Raw genomic sequence first — 17,119 nt, forward strand, 5'->3', positions numbered from 1 at the left:
CATTTAAAACATCACAGATGCTTAAGAAGAGTGACTTTTGGGTGACACTCATGAAATGTCATTTGTGTTTTACTTTTTCCATGGAACTAGAGATTTCTTAGATTTCTCTTTCTGATCCCCAAATAAATAAATAAATAAACCATTTTTTAGGTCCAGGCCTTCAAGATGCTGGCATTACAATAAGTGGCGGTTGAACAAAACCGGTGATTTCCAGCCTATTCCAAATGATGCTTGGTGGTTCCGATGGAGGGGGCTGGGAATGTTTCTTTACAGTATCTTTCTGGCTTACTCATAAAAAAAAAAAAGCATTCCTAGGTGAAGTAACTAAAAAGCAGGAAAAAAACATGCTAAGAAGGCATAAGAGGAATTAAAATTGGACATTTAAAAATTATAATTATTGGGTGCCTGGGTGGCTCAGTGGGTTGGGCCGCTGCCTTCGGCTCGGGTCATGATCTCAGGGTCCTGGGATCGAGTCCCGCATTGGGCTCTCTGCTCAGCGGGGAGCCTGCTTCCTCCTCTCTCTCTCTCTGCCTGCCTCTCTGCCTACTTGTGATCTCTCTCTGTCAAGTGAATAAATAAAATCTTTAAAAAAAATTATAATTATTATTAAAATTTAGCACATTAACTTGGCTGCAAAATATGACCCGAACGGGGGGCTGGCCACTTAAAGTCTTTATTCTCCTCGGTCTCCCTTGTGTCGACAAAAGGCTGGTCGCACTAGGTCCCTGTCACACTCACTGCTGCAGAAGGGGGTCCCAGAAAACAGGGTCTGCCTCCCCAGACTGTGGCTGGAATGCTGGGCTGTGGGTTCCTGGCAAAGGCAGGGGCTCCTCTCGCAAAACCGGAGGGCAGTGGGTTGAGAGGAAACAGACTAGGAGTCTAGATACCTTGGGGAAACCAGAGAAACTACCCTGTAATCCTATTTGGGAGGAAAGAGCAGGAGACTCAGAAGTAAGGCGTCTGCCGTCTGCGTGCAGATGTAGTCTGATTAGTAAGCAGAGAGCCCTTGGAACGTTTGGGTTTTTTAAACCTTTACATTGTAACACACAGAAGTAAACACTGTCCATAGAAATGGTGATGTGATTTGGGGACCCCAGGGATACAGTGGGGTCCTTGTTTCAAAGAACGTTTCCATCTGTCGACCAGAGTGATGCTCTCACACATATAGAAAGGCTCGGACCTGAGGGTGGGCGCCTAGTGGAGAGACGGGGATGAGGCAAACAGGAAGTAGAACAATGTTAACAAGGCTGCTTGATGGGATATTTGTGAGGTGTCAGGTGTTGTGCTAAGCACTTTATATGTTCTCCCCTTTGGAATCCTCCTCAGACTTGATGAGGCGGGAACTAATACCGATGCTCTACAGAGTTGGGTCATCTGATCAAAGTTCCCTTCTGCCAAGAGAAAACGTGACAAATTATTCATTTGCCTTTTTCTCTCAGAAGATAAGTGGAAGCAACCAGAGGAATGGCTACTCTGAGTTTAATTCTGAGCAGTAGAAAGTCAGACAAGATAGTAGGAGAAGTTGTGCTGTGGCAGTTTTAGGAGAAAGGGAGCGCTCCCTGTGAAGTTCACGGAGTACTTACCATGTTTTGTTCTGGTCGTCCTATTTTAAGAGGGACATTTATGACAGGAAGGATGCCAAAGTATTTGGCTGGACAAGAAGAGGCCGAAGGAGAACACAGCTACCTCCAGGCTTTTCAGTGCTCCTTCAAGCAGCGCAGGAGTGGTGGTCCCTCAGTGGAACTCTAGGAGCAGAGGGAGAGACCGCCATGTCAGTCTGAGGGGAGGGAGGGACCGCCAGCCATGTCAGTCTGAGGCGGTGATTTTCACAGGCATGATGAGCGATGTAGAGGAGTTGAAGGGCAGGACCAGCCGAGGGCCAGCTCCTCTGTGGGCGTATCGGTCAGGGGCGTATTGCGAAGACGGATGGGCCTGATCTCCATCAGAACTGGTCCCTTCCAGTCCTGTGACATTACGCAGGCCAGCGCCTGTCCAGTGTGAACACCCCCTTAATATATGTGGCATAGATTCGATGGGAAAGCAAAAATGGAAGACGCTTTGACGAGGGTGGGGTGGGTTTTATTTTCAACAAAAATGTGTGTGAGGAGCTGCCTCTGAGAGCAGCAGCCCTGGACTCATTGAGTTTCCTTGCACTTTGTTTTAACAGACAAACGGATACGGTCCATCCCGTCAAGGACTCCCCCTGCACCGATGGTCCCTTAAGCCTTTTGAGAGCTTTTAAGAGTTTGGTGTTCCTGAACTGCTGAGACCCCCGGGCTGCCTGCTGGGGATTTCGTGGGGGTCGGGGACAAAGATAATAGGTTCAGCTGGCGGGTGGGTTATGGAATGAGCAGACAGAACTCTTTCGAGAACTCTTTTGATCCCTTTAATACACATAATGATTTACAGACATTCTCCAGAGTACTTTGCTTTTGCTTCTGGCAAAGTAGCAAAGTGCTGCCCTCCGTTGCCCCATGTTTTCTCTCCGGGAGCTTCTGTGTCTCTTCAGTTCCTTCTGTGTCCCGAGGAACTGAAGAGACCCCAGGCTGACGAGGTTTTGGGGGGCAGAACCCTCTAGGTGGTGAGCTGTCCGGTGCTCGGGTGTCTGGTATAAGTTGATTGAACTGGTCTGTTAATTACTACTTTTTATTATTTGGAAAGTTAATAGCCGGCATTGTTGGTTCTCTCTACCTCACTTAATAGGTTCTGGGCTTCACTTTCTCCTTTTCTAGGTGAAAACAAGTCGCCTCCTCGTCCCTGTGCTTTGAACCACTCAGACTCTCTGAGCCGAAGTGACCGGATTGACGCCGTAACGCCGACCCTGGGGAGCAGCAATAATCAGCTCAACTCTTCGTTCCTCCAAGTCTACATCCCTGACTACTCCGTGCGGGCCCTTTCCGACCTTCAGTTCGTGAAGGTAAGAGGAGAGCGCATGGGTTGGCTGGGCCTGGCCGCTGGGGGTGACCTTCCACAGCAAGCTGTCCAGCGCCCCTGCCCTGCCCCGGGCTTTCCCTTTGTGACTTGGGTGTCCCACCTCTGGCTCCTGCACCTAACCGAGACGCAGGCCCGGGAGAACATTCGTCTCTCTAGCTCTGTCAGAATGGCTGCCATGTCAGGCGTGAGAGCTGGAGAAAGAAAAAGAATAAACCCTTTTCAGCAAGTCTTCATGAGCTCTGACTCTCCTGAGTCGGGGCAGTCCCGGAAGGGCTGAGATCCGAGACCCTGAAGACTTGCTGAGATGGGTTGGAAAGAGCCCTCTGCCTCTCTTCTGCCCCAAGACATGGTTCTTGTCTTAGTCTGGAATAGAGACGTCTTCTGAACCGAAGAACGAGCCAGCTTCAGCTGATGGAAGCCTATCTCCATCTTCCAGTCTCTGTGAGATTGCGGGACGAAAACTTGGGCATGGCTTCTATCAGTAAAAGCTGACTTGTTCGCCAGAGTCCACTCGAACTTGAAAAGTGGCTCAGTTTATATTTGAGAGTGAAATTTTCCTAGAAAAACTAAGCAGGCCCTCCGGGGGACTTTAATATGTAATACGAGGTCGAGACAGGAACCCCTAAAAATAAGCATTCTCTTGGTTTGTCTTCCGTACCATCTTCTGGCCCCAGATCTCGAGACAGCAATACCAAAATGCCTTGATGGCATCCCGGATGGACAAAACTCCTCAGTCTTCAGACAGTGAAAACACTAAAATTGAATTGACTCTTACGGAGCTGCACGACGGGTTGCCAGACGAGACCGCCAACCTGCTCAACGAACAGAACTGTGTGACACACAGCAAAGCCAACCACAGCCTGCACAGCGAAGGGGCCATCTAGGGCGCCCCCCCGCAGCCCCTCACCCCCCACTCCCAAGGCCCCAGGCCAGCTGACCGTGAATCCCATTAGTGTGAGCTTGTGTGCCATGCTGCCTCCCGCAACATCCTGAGACCAAAGACTTTGTCCCCTTCCCGGAAGCAGCGGCGGAGGATGGTGAGGGCAGGAGCGGAAACGAGAGGTGTGACATCAACGGCTCGGGCGTGGCATTCGAGATTTTTGGAGATGAACTTCTTCCACCCAAATAGAATCATGTTTATTTTTTCAGTTGTACCTTTTATCTTTATTCACTCTCCTCCTTCCTCAGTTTGCATGAAGTTGGAAATTGTGGCAGTTTATTAATTTTTTTCCCCAAGAGATCATGTTTTCAAACAGTGTCTTTTGCAGAGCTTTACGTTGTTCTGTCTGAACTCTGCCGTGACTCCGTGTTGGGACCTGAAGGGACTCGCTCCGCCGGTGGCCTTACCGGCCTTCCTCGGGAGGGGCACGCCTGCTCCGTGCCCAGTGGGTGTCGCTGTGGAACTTGAAGGATGAATGAAGAAAACTGTGGCTGCGGACCTGCCAAGTCTGTCCCACTGTGGGGCGGAGCCTGTATGGGGCCCGCGGTCGCCTCCGTGAGCTCAGTGTTGTTTTAAGTTAATGTCTAACCGTGTCCCTTTCCCTCAGAAAGGTTTAACATTGGCTTGGAATGTGATTTTTTTTTTTTTTTTTTTTTGGCTTCCTACTCTAAGGAATTTTTATCACCAAAATGAATGTTAATGAATTTGAAACCCATGGTTTATCATTGGCAAGAGGCAAGGTGACTTCATCCCGCAATTCCTCCAGCCTGGATTCTCCGGCCCGGCCAGGCCGCCTCCCCAGCCCAGCGCCCCAGCCTCCAGAGCGCCGCCGCCCACCTCCCCGTCCTTGCTCTTGTTGACCCAGGATGCTGCTACACAGATGCCAAATGGAAATCTTCCACAGGGCCTTTGAGTAACCGTGTGGTACGGAGTTCAAGCTCCTCCCTTTCCCCACTGGGAAGTCTGTCATTGTCCGGAAAGGAGTTGGGCCCGGCCAGCTGTGCTCTGAGCCCAGAAGGGGTTTCCAGACCCAGGTGTTTAAAGGAGGGAACTTTGGGGACTGCCAGCCCCTGCCCCTCCTCCCAGGGAGCTCACTGTCCCTCTTCCCCTCTGTCCCTGGGCTCCTAGGGCCCGGCGGTGGCTGTGCTGTGTTCCTCGCCCGAGGACCTCTGTGCCTCCCACCTCAGATGCAGCCCACGCCGGGGAGGCTGCCTGTCCAGCCCCGGGTCAGTTTGGCCCCAAACAGGGATTCAGAAACCAAATGTGTGTTGTGGCCATTTCGTGTGTGTCTCCGCCTTATTTTAATACCAAGTTCATCACGTGTAGTGAAATTAATGTCAGGCGGTACTTCTCGAGTGACCGAGTTCTTAACTCTCTTACCTGTTTGAAGTGTTAGCCTGAGGGATATGTGCATTCTGTTGGCAGCGGTCGTTGGTACACTGAATTCCTGAGCTGAGGTCATACTGGCCGCCTTGTGCGGGTAGGAAGGCTGCTCCGTGCCGCCTCTAGTCACTGGCAGAGAAGATAGCATTTTCTCCACTGGGGCTCACTCATCGAGGGGAGGCCCCGGACCCAGCAGCAGTTTCCTTCTCCCTCCTCAAGGTAGGAATGTGTCCCCCAGGTTGGGCTCTGGGCAGACGGGAGCTGGGGTTGGGGAGTCACCAACAACATGCCGGGCTTGGTGGCTCCAGTGTCATAGGCACGTTTACCACAGTATTTCCTCCAGGATGTCCATCCTGGAGGATCTTCCTCATCGGGTGCCATGCCCCTTAGAGAGGGTCACAGGGTCACCTCCTAAGGGTGTTGAGTGGGAAGCTGCTGGCCCCCCACCTGGCGCGTGCACTGGATGGAGCCCCTGCTGTTCCGTGGCTTAATGTTAGTGAGACCCCACACAGCGAGCTTCCCCTTCTAGAAACAGATCCCATCCAAGTTAAAAGTTTTCAGCTTCTAAGATGCATCTAGCTGAGCACAGCCCCCGTGCAGCGTGGGAACAGGGACTATCCCCAGGGCGCGTAGAAACGAGTGTTCCCACTAAGGAAGTGAACCCTGGATCTCGCAAGAGGAGTGATCCCCAACCACCACACTCCTACTCCGGGTGTGGATGACGCTGGCCTTCCTGGTGGTTTGGTGGAGCCTGGCCTGCCACACTGTGGTTCCTCTGACTTGCAGGATCTCCACACCCCCTGCCCCCAGCCTCTCTCCACTGATCTGCTTTTCCATACATGGCCATCTCACGGTGCCTTGCTCCTGGAAGGAGCTTCTGGAATCAGAGTTAGTGTGTTGGGTTTTTTCAGAGGCCCTCCCCCTTTCCTTTGTGAATCCTAAAGCTCTGTGAGAGGCAGGGATTCCTGCTGCTGGCTCCTTGACTTGAGTGCGAAGCCGAGAACTTGTCCCCACGCTTGTACCCACTCAGTGTGGCGGCTTTTGGAGATGTATGCTGAGAAGTGCTGGCAGGGCGACTCCTAGAGGACGAAATTTTAGCCTCCCAAGATGGTACTTATTTTCTCCACACCACTCTTTACCTTGGATTATTCATATTTTATAACAACAGGGAATTGAAAACAATTCCTGGCTGTAATTCCATCCACTTTGGGGGAAGCTCGAGACCCTTCAGATCACACTCACTGTCTTGAGTGAACAGGTTGATCAGATTCTTCTCCCAGGCCCTACTTTCCCTCTGGAACTACCTTCAGGCTGTCGAAGGAGAAATGCTGGCTCGTGGCTTCACTGGGCAGCACGATGACTTTGGCTTAGAAGTTCTGTGCAGTCCTGTGTCTATGAAGGGGGTGGGGTCCGGCAGAGAAAGACCATCAAATATTGAGATCTCCACGTGCAGTGGCCAGTTCTTAGAATTGCACCATGACTCCATCATCCTGTCCTGGAGCTGCTGGCTCTGTAAGTGTGGAGGGGGCTGGGCTGTGGAGCAGAGGCAGGTGCTGGGGTCTTGAATGCTGCTGGAGCCCCCCCGTTATCACACCCAGCACCTGTCTGCAGTGGCTTCCGTGGCCCCTGCTTTGAACCCTGGCTCTGTGGGACCAGACAGGGCCTCCTTCTGCTTCCGGCCACTGTAGCATCCCAAAGGTTCCACCGGAAACTGGGTCCCTAGTATCCAGACATTCCGAGGACAGTGGGCTCTGTCTTTATAAGTGAGGGGATTTTTCCCCCCTACTCCCTACAGGTTCTTTCTATTCCGTGTATTAATCAGGCAAATCAAAAATCATATATTTAAACTTTTAGGAAAACAACATTAAGATTTGTATGTACATGGATACTGGGGTGCTAGTCAACTAGTTTAAGTCTTAGTTCTTACATGATTTGCATTTCAAAGGGCACACCACTTTGTTCTTCCCTCCCTCCCTCACCTCACCTAACGGAAGAGAGCTTGGTGCTCTCTCTTCCTTCCCCACGTGGGAGGAAGTAGGGCACCATGCCATTTTCTAATGTTATTTTAAGGAACTTCTGTGCAAAGGCTAAATGCAGAACTCCACATGAATATGGAACATGAACTGTGAATAGACTACTTACCTGTGCTATCCCCAGTACCATCTGACTGAAGGACCAGCTTTTCCAAGTCTAGGAAGATACTGGTAGAGACAAGTAGAACTACATTTTCGCTAGGAATGTAAGTAATAGGAATTTGGGCTAAGCAGGGACCACAGACTTCTGCTCTCAAACTCTCTCAGGTTGAGGAGCAGACTGAAGGAGGCCCTGGCAGCTGGAGCCTTTGTCCTAGGTAGTCAGAAATCAGAGCAAATCCTAACGCCCGCATCTTCTGAAAACCCGCCAGCGATCTGTGGCCCTCTTTGCCTGTCCTGGGCCAAGCTCCCAAGATTCCTCCAGAGTTTGCCAGTGGGGAGCCCCAGCAAAAGACTGACGTGGGCTGGGGCAAGAAGGGAGCTTAACAAAGCAGCAGCTGCCAGGGTTGGCTGGCTTAGCACACACTGCATGACCCGGGTTCTCTATCGGTGGGAGCAACAGAAACAACTGCCCTGTCGGTTTTGACCCCAGAGACGGGCTTTTCTTGCAGGGGGTTGATGGAGCTGGCAAGTCAGGGTGTGGAGGCTTCTGGGGCGCCAATGTGGTTTCTGAGGACACAGTTTCTGGGTTGGCTTTGGTTCCACTGAAGGCCCTGGGCTAGTGGCGTTTCTGCCCAGCAAGGAAGGACCTCGGTGTGAGTTGTAGATTAATCCAGAATTAGGAGGGATTTAGAGAATTAAGTATGAAAATGGTTTGGGATGAGTCAGAAACTTTCCGATGTAAATTTATCAATGAGCAACTTACTCAGTGGATTTTTATATCTCAGGGCCATTTACAGATGTTTTATCTTTTTGTATTTCTTTTGTATTCAAGTGGGCTGAAGAGAGAGGAGTTCAGAGAACTCTAAGATGAGGTTCATTTGCCTCCATCTGAGGGTGAGTGGTGTACCCTTGCCAAGTTTGCTGATGTCACTGTCCCTCAAGGCTTTTTCCTGCAGTGAATGCTTACTTGCTGGTTGTCCTGCCCTGTCTGAAGGTTCCAGAGTCCCTGGTCAGTCCAAGGGACAGAAGGAGGTGATGGCAGTTCTTAGCAACTGCAGGGCTTGGAACAGCTTTCCTCCCGCCATCTTGGACTGGGGACTTTCTTGGCTTCTTAGACCTTTGCGGTTGGCTCAGCACAAGTAAGCTTTCTGTCTCTATGTGCTAGAGCCACTGACCTTTCACTAGAATTGTAAATATCTTTTGATGGGAAATACCAGACTGTACTTGAAGCAACAGAAACATAAAGGTTCTAGTAGCAAGAGAGTGAAGTTCTAGGACTTTGTATACCAAGATTTTTATGTACACAGCTCCAACATGTACTATAAGAAAGACTTGAGTTAGTACAGGTCTTTGAGTTTGAATACCCACTTAGGTAGAATTTAAACATGAACTGGAAGAACAGCTTGCCTTGCCTGACAGGGTATCTTCTGGCATTTGCCCACATCTGACCAGCACGGATTCCCTTGGGAAGTGATGCTTTTGGGGCCAGATTCTTCTTCAGGGTTACCTTGGAGAGAATTCTTATATAGACCTAGTGGGGTTTCGGTGCCTTCCCTTTTTGCTGAAGGTCCAGGCCCCTTGGTATCCAGAGCTGGTCTCAGGCTCCCAGAGCAGAAAGGAGTGAGAAGGAATAAGGTCTCAGGACTCTCATTCCCCCGAGAGCTCCAGCCTAGCTTCTGATTTGTTACTCCGTGTGTCCATGTCTGAAGTCTACTGTGAAGGTGGAGTGTTATCAGTCCGTTGACTTCTCTTATTTCTGGAGTCTTTTAAATCTACAAATGTATATGCTTTATTTTATATTATTATTTATTATGTACATATGCCTCTACTGTTAGTACATTGTGACGAAGGTATTTCCTAGAGCCCCTCATCTATGGAGCCTAGGGTTCTCTTGTCCCTTAAAGTGAGGGAGAAGGCAGTGGTTTTCTTTCTGTTTTTGTCATAAAGAGGTTGCTGCTCTTACGTCGATCCTAGCATCCCTGGCCCCTTTTTATTGGGCGCACCACTCTTCCCGACGGACTAGTGTTTGGGATGAGGATGGAGGCAGGTCTCCTACGTTATGGCAGGGCTCTCAAGTACCTCCGTGAAATACTTTAGAGGTTGCTTCCTGGTGACGGGGTCTGTTCTCTGTAACGGTACAGCATGGTTGTGAGACCAGCACCTTTCTTCCTCATTCCCAGCCTCCCAAGCCAGGTTGGCAAACTGGCCCCACAACAGTGATGGCCTCTAAATTCCCACCTTGGATTACAGAATCCATCTCTCGGGACCATGGAAGCTGCCTCCCCATCAGGGCTTCTAAGAGGCCTTTTCATGGTTTTGAGGCCCAGTGCCAGCATTGCCTTGGCCCTCAGATAAGACCCTGCTCTGTGTCTGATTTTCTTCCTCCTCAGCCTTTACTGTGTCATAGTGTACATTTCATGCTTTTCAGCAGTGAAGTTTCCCGAACACAGTATTCAGAGCTGTGTGCATAAACCTAAAGAAGCACAAATGACATGTATAGGTTTCATGAGCTGATTGTCATAATGAATGCATTTTATAATTCAAATGATGATGTAGATTTACAATCTCTCCTATTTATTTTGTACCAATTTATTTGTAAATTTTGTGATTGTTTTAAAAGGTTTTTTTGTTCATTTCTATTATTCTATTTAGATAAAGGATGATTTTCTGTTCACCCTGCCAGCGGATGTGTGTTCCCTTCCCCCTTCCAACTATACACCACCCCACCGATCTCAGTCCCCTGCCCAATAGCACGGCTGTCCTGGTGACAAGGCTGGGATTGGTTGTTGGCATGGCAACACAGCAGGGTGTCTCTTGGGACACACACCAGAGTCTCTTCTGTAGCAAGAGAGGGAAGCTAGGCCTCTGCCTCCACCTCTGCCTTGGAGTCTGGTACCACCAGTTCCCTGGGGGGTGTTCTCCTTTGCAAGAATGAGAGTCCTGCCAAAGCATTTTAGTTAAGGACCCTGAGGGCATCCCCTCAAATTGTCCCACATTTGCCGCTCAGTCACTAACAGCACACAGATCAGCTGGGCAAACAGCCAAGCTGGTTTTTTCCTAGGCGAGACCAGAGGCCTCCTTCCAGCCTCTCCACTGGCTCCTGAAGAGGAGTTCGGCCCTGTAGGTCCCCTGCTCTGTGAAGCCTAGGAGATGGGTGTGGTAGCCGGCAAAGTGGGTTCACTCTCAAGTTAAACACGTCGGCCCAGGTGTGGTGAGTCGTGTTGAGATGCTCTTGAGGACGCGGTGGGCATCCACCTTCCCCGATGAGCCAGTGTTGGGGTCCCCTTCCTCTTCCATCAGCACTGCTTTTCAAGTCTTCTGGGTTCCTTCTTATCTGCATCCTCCGGTGCTACCAGACCCTGCAAATCTTCTGGTGTAGCTTCCCAGCCCCTTTGTGATGTAGCCCTAGATCATGTCTTTCGGGAATCCTTTTTCCCCTCCACTCTTTGTCTCTATTTTACATTCCGCAGAGGATCGCGCTCTTGGTGACTGGTCCCTTATTTCCCCTGCTGTGTGGATTAACCACGATGTCTGCAGTCTGGTTGACTTACACTTGCCCTGTGGATGGAGACAGTTCAGTGAAGAACTGCGGGCAAGACTGGCTTTGAGACATGCCTGACCTAATCATCATGCCCCCCTCTCCCATCATTACCCCCCATTTCTTGAAAGTAGAATGGAGTAGAGATCTGTATTACAGTCAAGTGTTAACTTCTTAGGAGCCTGTTTGCTTTCCTCAGAAGCCGAGAAGAAAGCAGCAAGCAGGGCCAGGGAAGGAATTCTCTGTCCAACACATCAAGTCCTAACCATGCCTCTTTTTGTTGTTTTTCCTGCTTTATTCATTTTGTCCAGATGAATCCTGAGTTCAAATCAGAAAATTCCCCAAGACAAGTAGAGGTGATTTTTCCTGCTGTTTAAGATGAGATTTTCCTAAGCTTTCCATCTGTATTGTGGGCTGCCCATGTGTCTGTTCTTCACTAAGCTTTATCAGGAAGAAAGCTCTGGGGTTCCTATTTGATACAACCAGTTGTGTTCCCGGCACTTCTTGTCAACTCCGCACTTCTGAGGATGCGAAGTGTGACTGACCAGAGTCTTGTAGAGAAAATGACTGGTACCTGGAGTTGAATTCCGAAAACTTTTTATAATTTTTTAAAGTAATGCAATTTATTTAAGAGGGACAGTTCTTTAGCAGAACCAAAAAAATTGAATTAGATTAGATGGCTGATAAACTCGTTTTGTTTTTGGCTTTTTTGGTAAGGCTGTTTCACCATTTTCCCCTCAAGATCCTCACATTTGTGCTCCTATATCCCAAAACTAAAGGAATGGTTTATGGGACCCTTCCTCTGACATTCTGGTGGCATGCCGCCCCCCAGTGGATGACTCTAAGGCCTAAGGATACAAGGGGACATTGCAGGACTTGTCAAAGTGCTTTTCCTGCGAGGAGATTTGGGATCATGAAGTGCTCAACAGTAGGCCAACACAGGATGGGAATGTTTAGACTGAGTGAGCTTCCTTACTACAATTCTGCTGCATCATGGACTTGAGGGCAGTGAGTCCAAAAATGAAGTCACTTGCTTCAAAATACCATACCCACAAGTCCGATTACCTCTGGTGAGAACCCTCCCTCAAAGAAAGACTTGATACACTTTTTTCTTTCTTTCTTTCTTTCTTTCTTTCTTTTTTGGTGTTGGAAAGGTTTGCTGGACATACTTCCAAGTATCTCAGGAACTTGTGAGACTCAGAAGGACTATTGCTGTTTTTCACGGGAAGAACATGCACTCAGCCACTTGGGCTCCAGTGCCTGTGGTGAAGTTTATCTTGGCCCAGACTCTTCAGGCCTGTTTATAGCCCCTGCCAGGCATGGATTTGGGAAGAACTTAATGGGAGAGCAGACCTATTTGTGCTAATATGATTCATGAAACAATGTCTAATCTTTTTTTTTTCCTAGTAACAAAATAAGGCAAAGGGATCTTACTTTGTAGGAAGAAACACAGACCAGACCAAAAACTGGTGTAAATTAGAAAATATAAAGTACTTAGACTTACAGTAACAGAGTCAGCAAGCTTGAGATAAAATGTTCTGTTTCATTGGGAGGACTTTTTTGTGCAAGAGGTCTTCAGAGGAACTTTAAAAGACTGCTATATTTTTGAAATGGCATTATCTTTGTTGGAACAAGTCAGACTGCTGAGGCTTTGGAATGAAGCTACTGTGTCTGATGACAGGAAAAAAATGGGTGAGATTGCCGGTTACAGAAAAAAGATGCGTTGTTCACTCTAAACGAATGTTTTTTTTTTTTTTTTAGAGGACTTGCTCTTTTCCTACATGCTCAGTAGTGAGAGGACAGTGTGAAATGCTGGGTGACGTTAGTGGAGGTGGAGGATGGGCTGCTGTGGGTTTTACTGGAAGTCACCAGGCTCTGCTTCCTGGCTGCTGTGCGAGTCCCCCTTTCTGTTTGGTGGGAGTGTGTCATTTTTCTTGTTTTTAAGGCTGCTTGGTAGCTCCATGGTAGAGATTTCATTCTAAGGGCCTCCCAAAGTTGTGTATCATTCGAAGTTGTTCCATTTGAGAAAAAATGCTGAGAAGTGCCCTCATCTCCAGTCACCAAGATAAAAACATCATGAGAAACCCAAGTACTGAGACAGAAACTTCTAAACCAAGTGAGGAATTGAGCCATTGATGGTTAAGGCAATAGCTGGACCACAGTTAACATTTTTCCCACCATCAAAGAAAGGTTAAATATTTTCCATAACACGGAATGTGTACAAGGCTCCCACCCTTTGTGCAGACTTAGATATGCACTTACTTATCTCAGGCTATTTGTGGTGAATACGAGTATTTTTAAATGCTCTGGCAGCCTTGGAAAAACTTCAGGGCTTTAAAGTTGTTGACAAAATATTTCTTGAATAAATAAATCTGATTTAGAAATATCTAAACATGAACAAAGTACTTTTAAGTCTGACATGTCACTGCAAGTGGCTTTTTAAAGTAACTGCTTGGAACCAGTAACAGGACTAAGGGATTTGTAGCTCTAAGTTATTCTAGTTCTATTAAGAAGCACTTCTAAAAGCACCTTAGAAAGGGTAGCTCAAAGGGATTGCTTTCGTATTTTAGGTCTCAGTAGAGCTATATGCTTATAGTTGGTGAAAATTTAAGGTCTAACAGAATACTAAACTTTCTTGGCTTTAATTTTTCTAAATATACTGACCATCTTTGTAGAGATAACTGGCATTAAGTCCTCTTACAAAGGGAACCCAGCAGGGCTGTGGCCACCTGCTGGGTATGGCAGGGTCCCTGTCAGCCCTGTACCTGCCTAAGATTGAGAGTTGAGTCTACACCCCAGAAGGGGTGTCTGGTGCTTTTCAAATGCCCAGGGAAGAGATTTTGAAGAGTTGGAAAATCCATGTTCTCATAGTCTAACATGGACTCTGTCTGAAACAGAGACATTTAGTTCCACTTCCATAACTGTTGGCAACAGAGAAACTCCCTTTCATATTTTAGCAAACCCGACACCACTGCCCTGAATGCCTGCCCCTGGACCACCTAATTTCCTAGCATGCTCTTCTAACAGGAATAATATGCAGAGAAGCAACACCCTGCTCTGATTTCTTAGATGCTTATGGAATCCTAGCTCTTGAAAATAGATTTAGGTAGTCCTGAAGAAAGCTGTGACCAGCAGTAGAATTCTTCCAATTTTGTGCTTTTTACTTCTCGATCTTTGGATCCACTGTCAGACATGTGGCTAAAAAGAAACTCTTAAAAGATAAGATCTTGTGTGGATAACACAATATGAAAAGTGTGGTAAATTAAAAGCGAAGTGCTCATGATGGTCCTTGCTCTAAAAGGGAAAATATGTAAATGTACTATGAGAAGTTAGGCCCTGAGCAACATCCCCATCTTGAATAATAGCTGGGGGAACCACAAACATAATCTCTAAAATGGGGACAGTATTTAAGTGCTAGTTGTAATAGCATTTGTAACCTGATTATTTTTATTTTTAGGACTTATTTGAGGGCGCACAATGCAAGTGCAGGAGAGGGGCAGAAGGAGAGAATCTCAAGCGGACTCCCCACTGAGCATGCAGCCCGGTATCAGGATCTGAGCTGAACTCAAGAGGCGGCCACTCAACCGACTGAGCTGCCCAGGCGCCCCAGTAACTGAATTTACTTTTAAAGTAGTATATAGGGGCGCCTGGGTGGCTCAGTGGGTTAAGCCACTGCCTTCGGCTCAGGTCATGATCTCAGGGTCCTGGGATCGAGTCCCGCATCGGGCTCTCTGCTCGGCAGGGAGCCTGCTTCCCTCTCTCTGTGTCTCTGCCTGCCTCTCCATCTGCTTGTGATTTCTCTCTGTCAAATAAATAAATAAAATCTTTAAAAAAAAAATAAAAATAAAAATAAAGTAGTATATATTCCTAAGGGCTAGTAGTTAGAATGTTTCTTAACATAACTTAATGTAAAGCCCATATACTGAACGTGATAAGGTAATACAGTCTTAGCTATGTTACTGAACTGTGTTCCCTTCCTATAAAATCATTTTTAAAAAGCCTTACCTCAGTCCTATACCAAAAACTTTGCACAGAAAAGCTGAGACCTCTTAGGTACTGTAACCATTACGAGGCATGCCAGACTATTTCCTTTATGAGAATGTCAAACCTGATGTCACTAGCCAAACCTAAACCCGCCTGAAGACCAACAGTTACTACAGTTCTGCTACAGGAAGGGGTCAAAGTCAGTATTAGAAATATTATACTTTATTGAATTCTAGAGCAGCTAATCTACACTCTGTGTTCACCAGTAAGAATGGAAGGAAGATCTGAAGGGTCAAGGACAAGTCTACACTACTGCTGGAACGGCTGTAGGCCACTCTGCACCTGTGGGACTAATACCCTAATGAACACAGTAATGATCCATTCTGGTTCAAAACAAGAAGTGATTTCTCCTGGGATTCGGAATTTACTCACACTGATTGCGCCCTGTGCCCTAGTAAGGCTCTAACCTTACAGAGCCCTCTTCCCGTCCTCTTAAGCTAGACTTTGAGCTCCGCAGTCCACCCTGGCCCAAACTAAGGAATTCACTCATAATGGAAGGAGGTTCCTCCTTTTCTTTTCACAGGGCTTGCTCCTTTGCCCTCTTGCAGCTAAATTTTTTCTATAGATTGATCCCAGATGAGAAAAAGACAGTTTCTGATACATTTCTGCTATCAAAAAAAATGTAAGGAAAAAAAAATGTAAGAGATGAAGACTTGTACCTCAAAACAGAATCACTCGCTGCAGTGCCTTCCAGACCAGCCCTACAGCAAACCAAATACTTACACAAGGCCACTAAAGCCCCCAGTCTGCCCAGAGACACAGAGGACGCTTCAAAGCTTATAAAAGGAACCTTGGCCTTAACAGAAGACTACATTTGATAATGGAAACAATATATTTCTCCACTGATATACAATACTATGTGAAGCACTGAAAATTTCAGGATGGATTTTGGATAAGAACACAATTTGTAACACAACATCATTTTGGATCACCTCTTCCCATCACCCTTGCTCCACTCTGAGACTCTCCACCACCCCAGGTGTATCCAGCGCACACTGAGGAAACAAGACAAGGAAACGGTGTCACAAGCCACGATGGAGCCATCCTCATGCAGTTCTGCCCGGCTTTCCCCTTGCTTGTTTTCAATACAGACTCCATAACAATTTGAACCATCTGCAAAGAGTGCAAACAAAACTAAAAAGTATCTCTCTATGATTAGAATATTTTAAAGTCTTCAGAAACTTTCCAGATGTACCTTTGACAGAGCTCCCCCACCCACCGCTAGAACCCATCCTTTGCTCCTGTGAGTCCTGCCAGGCTTGTTTAATGGGTGCTCAGTTTTGGTTCTTATTCCTCCTTATTCTTCTTCCTCTTCCTCCTCCTCATCATCATCTTCATCATGGCAGTGTGTAATTTCCTGGGGGGCCAGTGGGAAGAGGTTGGGGGGTTTAATCTCACTAATTGACCGTGTCAACTGGTGCCGCTTGTAGTCGGTATCTTTGAAATCAACCGATGTACGGTTCCGAGTGGCAAGAGGGGACTCCATTTCATTGATGTCTACATGTGTGTGTTCCACCGTTGACTCATGAGGCATCTAGAACAAAGTCAGAGGTTCAGAAAGCCGGTGGAGTAAAACAGTTTCCTAAATCCTCACCCCTCCTTCTCCTGTGTGTTAGGTGGCTGTGAAGAGGCGTGTCTCCTGATCAAAGGCCCAGCCCATTCCGATACTGAAGCATCTTCCTAGAACTACCTCAAGCTGCCGCCTTCTCCTCTTCCACCCTTAAAACTGTCCAGATCATTACAGCCGGAAACAAGAAAAGATGGGATAGAAGATTCATAATTCACAGCAAACAGAAGTCCTAAACTACAGATCAGTATATATATAGTAGCACTAATAAGAGAAACACGGTTTTTATATAAATGCTAATGAAAGAGGAACATCTTCCCTACTCAAACTTTTAATGTAGTACGTTGCAGAGTAAAGTTATATCCTTTAACATCTGATCTTGATCCTACTTTCTCAGAGATGCCTTTTGTGCAACCATGTAACCTATTCATGGGCTTTTGTGCAGTAGAAAGGACGGACCCAGGAACAACAGGGTGGCTCAGCTGGTTAAGCATCTGCCTTCGGCTCAGGTCATGATCCCAAGGTCCTGCTTCTCCCTCTGCCTGCCGCTCCCCCTGCTTGTGCTCTGACAAATAAAA

The 17,119-nt window shown here is 47.5% G+C and overlaps 2 protein-coding genes across 8 annotated transcripts in view; one reads left to right on the forward strand and one right to left on the reverse strand.

Moving 5' to 3' along the window:
* CNNM2 (cyclin and CBS domain divalent metal cation transport mediator 2) overlaps window positions 1-10,066 on the forward strand; it is a 150,946-nt gene extending 140,880 nt beyond the window's left edge. For 2 of the 3 annotated variants that reach the window (XM_059398473.1, XM_059398474.1), the window contains 2 exons: window positions 2,733-2,917; window positions 3,609-10,066. In XM_059398473.1, the coding sequence (XP_059254456.1) occupies window positions 2,733-2,917; window positions 3,609-3,818 (395 nt within the window). In that variant the 3' untranslated portion in view covers window positions 3,819-10,066. The remainder of the gene's footprint in view (window positions 1-2,732; window positions 2,918-3,608) is intronic. The other variant, XR_009403978.1, reaches the window with a different exon arrangement.
* A 5,054-nt stretch (window positions 10,067-15,120) lies between these two features.
* NT5C2 (5'-nucleotidase, cytosolic II) overlaps window positions 15,121-17,119 on the reverse strand; it is a 140,084-nt gene continuing 138,085 nt past the window's right edge. For all 5 annotated transcript variants that reach the window (XM_059398476.1, XM_059398477.1, XM_059398475.1 and 2 more), the window contains one exon: window positions 15,121-16,508. In XM_059398476.1, the coding sequence (XP_059254459.1) occupies window positions 16,272-16,508 (237 nt within the window). In that variant the 3' untranslated portion in view covers window positions 15,121-16,271. The remainder of the gene's footprint in view (window positions 16,509-17,119) is intronic.

Source organism: Mustela nigripes, chromosome 4 (genome assembly GCF_022355385.1).
Source record: "Mustela nigripes isolate SB6536 chromosome 4, MUSNIG.SB6536, whole genome shotgun sequence".
NCBI classification, from domain to species: Eukaryota; Metazoa; Chordata; class Mammalia; order Carnivora; family Mustelidae; genus Mustela; species Mustela nigripes.